The 6,911-nt window shown below is 43.2% G+C and overlaps 1 protein-coding gene across 35 annotated transcripts in view; it reads right to left on the minus strand.

Moving 5' to 3' along the window:
- Positions 1-6,911, minus strand: part of NEB (nebulin) — a 214,835-nt gene that overhangs the window by 57,778 nt on the left and 150,146 nt on the right. For all 35 annotated transcript variants that reach the window (XM_025205209.1, XM_025205234.1, XM_025205245.1 and 32 more), the window contains 7 exons: positions 5,644-5,751; positions 3,270-3,377; positions 2,129-2,236; positions 1,524-1,628; positions 1,325-1,429; positions 1,027-1,125; positions 599-709 (listed from right to left, as the gene is read on the minus strand). In XM_025205209.1, coding sequence (XP_025060994.1) covers positions 599-709; positions 1,027-1,125; positions 1,325-1,429; positions 1,524-1,628; positions 2,129-2,236; positions 3,270-3,377; positions 5,644-5,751 — 744 coding nt within the window. The remainder of the gene's footprint in view (positions 1-598; positions 710-1,026; positions 1,126-1,324; positions 1,430-1,523; positions 1,629-2,128; positions 2,237-3,269; positions 3,378-5,643; positions 5,752-6,911) is intronic.

Raw genomic sequence — 6,911 nt, forward strand, 5'->3', positions numbered from 1 at the left:
AAAATCTGGCAGTTAATTCCTCTGTTACATAAATTCAATTAACATTTAGATAGAGGTGCTTGCTACTACGGCACCATGAGTTCCCTGAACACAGGTCACTGCTGTGGCAGCATCAGCTCCCTGGGAACACCATTCTGGTACTCCCTGGGCATGTCTACACATAATGCTATACCGCCATAGCAATGAGCTACAGGGATGTAGAGTCCATGGGTGTCTACATGTGACCAGCAGCTACATTGCCATAGCAGCATGGTCCCCCATTATAATGCACCACTATAGCAAAGTAGCTGCTAAAAATAACTGTGGACTGCATGTAGGCACAGTACAGGTGGTTACTGTGCCATGCTTTAATACTTCCAAAAGGAAGTACTAAAGCATGGTGCAGTAACAACACTGCCACAGGACAACGTATAGATGCTTCCCCTCTAAATCAGCACCTGGGACAGGTGCCCACTCATCCACCCCTCATTACACTACTGCATTTAGATAATCACATACATGAAAGGACCACATCCAGAATAGCACGAAAACCTGTGAGACAATTTGCACCTCATTTAACCATCATTAAAATGGATAGATACATCATTCCAATACTTACTTCACTCAGATGTGTCTTCAGCTCCTGAACTTTCCTGTACTCGGGAGTGTCGAGAACCACACTGTATTTATCCCTCATCTTCTTGGCATCATCAGTATATACATAATTAGACTGAAAAAGAAATATACATGTCACGTTTGCTAGCTATGTTATTGAAAATATACAATGAAACTTAACAGAGTTAAGTGTTGCTACAGTAGACTCCCTGCTCCTTAATACTTGGGAACATTTGTGTCTCTGTTTAGCTACATTGCTGTAGCAGCGCACTCCCCCATTATGATGCACTACTACAGCAAAGTAGCTGCTAAAAATAACTGTGTTATCTTCATTACTCTGGTGTCCTTAAAATATATCATCTTGACACTTGTGAATCCATAAAAAATGAAGTGATCAATGTGTGCATTTGAGTTCCAGAAAAGAGCACCTACCCAAAGCTTACGCAGGTGACGAGCACGGACCATATCAGGAGTATCATACAGGAAACAGCCCAGGCCCCTTAGCCACTGCAGATCCTGCTTGTATTTATTCTGTGAAGCAAGCACAGTAACAAAGAAATTAAAAGATGACCCTTTAGGGGAATACTAATTAAATAATTACTATGCAATATTTTAAAATTCAAATGACAAGCCAAATTCTGTTCTTATGGACACCTGCATAGGCATCAAGAGAAAGGAATTTGGCCTGCTGCATTCAAAATCAGATTATCTTATTGAAACAGGTACTTACATCACTTGTGATTTCCCCAACATACTGACAATGCGCGACTTGAGGAGTGAAGGGCAAGGAAATCAAGTGTCCCCGCATTTTAAATAAGTCTGTCTTGTAGATCAGCTGGAAAACAAAGAAAATGAAAGTACATTGAAATGTTTGATCAGGCTGAATATTCCAAAATCTCCCTTAGAAAAAATTATAAGAAAAGACGTACATCACTGACAGCTTCCTGTGTAGCTTTGACTTGGCGAATTTCTGGCGTGTCAGGGGTAGTATGAATCTTGTCCTTAAGCTTGTGGTATGTCTCCCGATACATCCTCTGCCCCAAAGAAAACAGTATTCCACATGTTAAAAATTAAACACTTAAAACAAGGACATACAACATCCAGGTCTGCAAAAAATTAGTAGTTATTTCTCTGGTAGTCCAAGAGTTCCTCTAGAGAGTACAGACTGGTAGGAAATGGAGTCACTTTGCAAGAAAGGCCTCTTAGTAGCTAAAGATATTTCACAAAAACTAATATTACTGTTAAACATATTTGATACATGCTATGGAGGATCAGAGCCCTGATCAGGCAAACATTCTTTTATGCATATGGACAGTCTTATTAATATCAACAGACAAAAATATGTGTATGCTTTTGTATACATTTGGCCTAAAAATGTTGAAAGTATGGATCTCACTAACAGAGACCCATCAAATTCTCAACAACTTTTATCAGTTGGTTTATAAAATTGTACTGTAATTAATTTTGTTAGATAGTAACAATTCTACATGATAATATGTTCATAAAGACATATGCAAAACAATTTTTACAGTACCTCATTGATAACTTTATTAACTTTCCTGATATTCTCAAAGCCAACATCTTTGGGTCCAAGGGTGTAGCCTTTAGCCTTTGTGTGCTCATAAGCTTCTTTATATTTAAGCTGTAATATTGAAAAATGAAGTTTAAAAAAAGTTAAACCAAATCACAAATTACGTTTGCACATGACTGTATCTGTAATAAATATTTCAGTTTCTACCCTACCATTTACCATTCATGGTAATGAGCAACCCATATCACTAAAGGACTATATTCATGCCTGAAATTTTGCAACTGCTGGCAGATTCTGCTGATAGAAAGGCCATTATGGAAGTTTTTGCAGGACAAAGTAGCACACTTTTAAGGATTTTAGCACCACCGAGCTTTAAACATCCCGCCAGGTATCCATCTATCTGCTTCTTTTTTCTGTGATCATTTTGGTGCATAGTTTTTGTCTAGTTTCACCCAGGACAAAAAAAAAAAAAGATAGAGACACTGAAACAGATAGAATATTTTTTTTGCAGGAAAAAAACACTCCCTCTGACCTCATAATCCTCATCCTCAAGGAAAATGTACACACCCTCAAAAAGACAGGCCTGGGAACAAAAATCCATTACCTTATTGGACAGAAGGAATCAGGAACTTAACACAAACATTGACTTCATGGTTTATTGCAATCTACTTTATCCCCAATCCCCAAAAGTGATAAGGACTTTCTTCAGTAGTTTTGCTCTTCTATTTACTGGGCTATCCTTTCTACCGCATGTGTCCTATTAGCTCCCGATAACGTCTCATATCCTGTTTTTATTTACATTGGAGTTTTGCACAGGCCTCTGTTCTATGTGCTATATAGCTCAACTTGTGCCTGCTTTTTTCATAGAGATTTGGAGAATGGTACTTCATACCCAAAAGCTTGCCTATATTCCACCCAACTATACAATTGATTAATAAAGGATATCTTTGTCTCTTACATCTTTCTTGGACTCTCACGGCTACAATATCACCCCATTCTACCTCGGCTTTTAAAGACACTTGGAGCAAACACAATTAGTCTAATTTATGAATATGCTTCCAGGAAATGTTGCATATTCATACATGAGGCACAGAGATCCCCAAACATTCCTTTGCAAGAAAAGAACTCAATATACAGTACTTACATCACTGCCCATGTATTGAACATGTTTAGCATGCTTAAAAGCTGGTGTGTCTGTAGGAAGTTTGTATGCAGTGGGAAGAGCATTTATTCCAGCCCAGCGGTACAAATTCTTCAGGGAAGAAAAGAGACAAATATGTGAAATATTTAAGAGAATGTATTAACTGTATAGCAAATATCTTCTTTGCAATTCAACTCCATACCTAACCCTTAACTCTACAGAGTCATTTGAAATATATAAAGCAAATGGGGATGTGTCAGGGATAAATGTCTACATATATTAGGCTGGGGATGCTCAACTCCAGCCTGCACCCCAAATCTTGCCCATGGAACAATGGCATCTGGTCTGCAGGACTCCCCACTGTTGGGAATTTTGGTGGTGGAGAACAAGTAGCAGTTAATGCTGCCACCCCTTCCTGATGCCAAATTCCTGAGCCCAACACGGCTGAATGTGGGCCAGCTTATGCCCCCTTCCCTGCAACATGGCTAGATAGGGACCGGGCCATGCCCCCTGGCCCCACAAGGCCAAGTTGAGGTCAGGGCAAGCTCCTTTCCACCATGTGGCTGGATCAGGGCTGTGCTGTCCCCTGCCCACTTCATATGGATGGATGGGGCCCCACTGTACCTGCCTAGGTGCTGGATCAGGACCACCAACTGGATCCACCCTGCAGACAGACTGAGAGCAATGACCATCTGACCCACTGGGCAAAAAAAGTTGGGCACCACTGCATTAGGCAATAGGGCTGTGCAAAGCTTCAGTCCCTGATTTGATTTGGTAGAGATTCAGCCTGATTAGGTGGCCGAATCTCTGAATTGAATCAGAGGACCCTTTAATCTCTCCAAATTGAATCAGAACCCTCCAGATCAATTCAGAGAGATTTGGAAAGATTTGGTGATTCAGACATAGACACAGCTTTAAATGTTTTTTCTACATACCTCTAGATAGCAGGTGGCTTGTGAATGCTGCAATGCTGGTGTACATGGAGCATCCCACAGAAGCACATGGGGCTCCCCAATGCACTTGGCAGCAGACCCAGAAGTGAACCAAAGCAGTCCCCCCATAGCTGATCACTGAGTCAGGGGGGAAGCATGGGGGAGCCCCCCATGCACTCCCCAGCGGACCTAGAAGTGGACCGGAATTACTTCTGGTCCATTTCTGGGTTCACTGCCGAGCACGTGGAGGGCCCTCTCCCACACTCCTGTGGGACACTTCATATGCCTCAGCATCACAGTATTCATGAACCACCTGCTACTTAGAGGTATGTAGAAAAAACATTTAAAGCTGTGTCTACGTCCGAATCGCTGATTCTCTGAATTAGCATCAAATCTTCAGATTCAGATTTGGCTGAATCGAATCAGGGACAGCGATCCAAATCAACTAATCAAATCACTGTCCCTGATTTGGGCCGAATCCAAATCCAAATCCAAATCGAATAGGGCCTGCTTCTCACACCCCTATTAGGCAGCCTTTTAGATTAACTAGAGGGTTTTTTTAGGGCTGTCAAACAATTAACCAGTGATCAGGGCTGGGGCAGGTCGTGGGACAGAGCCATGGGAGGCTCGTACTTGTCTAGGGGAAGTGGGGGCAAGGCTCCCTGCTACTGCATGCACCCCCAGGGGAGGCATGGGGGGCACATGCCTCCCAATTTGTGTGCGAGGCAGAGGCAGGTTGGGGGTCTCTGGCCTGCTGCCTTTGCCCCAGAAGTCGCAGTATGCCATGTTGTGCCTCCCGTGGCCAGGCGGGCAGGGGACATGTGGCATGGTCAGCACACAGCTCTTGGGGCAAGGGCAGCAGGGTGCAAGCTGAGCCTGGGCGTGGGCTCCAAAGCCACGCATGCGATTGACTGCTATTAAAACAATTAACAAAAGAACCAATTAATGTGTTAATTGCATGAATTAACTGTGATTAATTGACAGACCTAGTTTTTGTCCCAGTTTATTTTTAGAGCAAAGTCCAACCACTTTATTTGACAGTCCAGAGAAACAACTGAAACTTTTGGATACGCTTTTTCTTTCAGTACAGGAAAGAAGTAGCTTGTGGCTTTTGAAAAAAATGAAAATCTTTCCCCTTACTGACTTTGAATCAACTGTATTGCATATCTGCTTTGGAGTTCAACAAAGAGGCATTGTCCCCACATACCCGCTTGCTGGCTCTGCAAAGGCTGCATTTAGAGCTGGCATACTCACCCAGTATTCTCATTGGAAAGTGACTGATTCTGACTGGGATTGTCCCTTTGCTGAAGTTTTTGTAAATTAGACATATACACATAGACTGCTCGTAAAATCAAAGAGAACTATGCATGTGCATTTAACAGCGAAGGGCAAAACATAGCTTTTATTCTTTAGTCTTCTTCTAGAAATTATGCATTTGTACTTACTTCACACTGTATCTTGTGAGCGTGATTTGCCCTCTCCAAGTCCACTGTTTTATTAGTGGGGATCACTTTGCCTCTAATGTTGTGCTGATATTCACCACGATAAACAGCCTAGGAATAAGAAAAAGTGTAAAAAGTCAGCCTATGGATGCTGTCTCATGGTACACATTGCCTAACTGACTCTTTTGTCAGTTATTATCTGCACACATCAGCAGTAGTATAACTGAGGAGGAGAGATCAGGGCAGCAGGCCTGGGTGCTGGCCTAGGGCAGGGGTGCAAAAATAAAAGGTACTGCTGCTGATAGTTGACTGTGGTGCTCCCAGCAGCTGAAGGCTGCTGCTGTCCCATGTGCTGCTGCTGCCTACAATGCAGAGCGGCCACGTTACACCTTTCTACATCAGCACCACATTTTGAAAGAAAGAACAGGTGTATACAAAAATTTGTGGAGGTTAGTGGGAGGTTAGATCGAGTTAAAAATGGCCACCTGGTCTAAGATAAGTCAGGTTGGGGAAGACTAGCTTGGGAGGACCAGAAAGAAAACAGGGGTTCACAGAAGGGTTCAGAGGGGGCAAGTGGAGTCTTCAAGGAGGGGATCTGGGGGGCAAATGAGGTCTGCAGGGGAGATCAGGGGGGTCTATGGGATCCACAGGGAGGATCATGGCAGACTATGAGGTTCTATGGGAGGTCAGGGGGCAAGCAGGGTCTGTGAGAGGGCTGAGGGGCAAGTGTGGTTCCTCAGGAGGGCTTGGGGAATCAGGAGGAGGAAAGCGGGGTGAGCAGTGGGGTTGGTGGCATCTGGGAGGGTTTTGCAGGATCAGAGGGCTAGCAGGATCTGGGCGAGAGGGGTTGGGGGGATGGGGAGGCTCTCTCTCTCCCAACCTCCAGGATCAGAGGCTACTTTTAGCCCCCAGACCCTCCCACCCCAGTTAACTTAGATCATGTTTGCCATTTTTAGACCTATCTTACTTACAACTTGATCTAACTTAGATTGTTAACTTATAGTTAACTGAGATCAAGTCAGTCATTTTTAACCTTCCTGAACTTCTGTACAGTTCACATTTAGATCAACCTAAGTAAGGATCTAGTGTAAGTTCCACACCTGGGCAAACTAAGTTAGGTCAGGTGGCCATTTTTAGCACTATCTGACCTCCCCCTAAGATCTCCAAGCGTCTGTATGTACTCAAGAAAAAAATTGCGTATTCAGGACAGTTACAAAAAACCATCCCTTCCATGCTGTTCAATGCACCAGCTATGTTTCAATTTCCTGCTG

Source organism: Alligator sinensis, unplaced genomic scaffold, assembly GCF_000455745.1.
Source record: "Alligator sinensis unplaced genomic scaffold, ASM45574v1 scaffold61_2, whole genome shotgun sequence".
Classification (NCBI taxonomy): domain Eukaryota; kingdom Metazoa; phylum Chordata; order Crocodylia; family Alligatoridae; genus Alligator; species Alligator sinensis.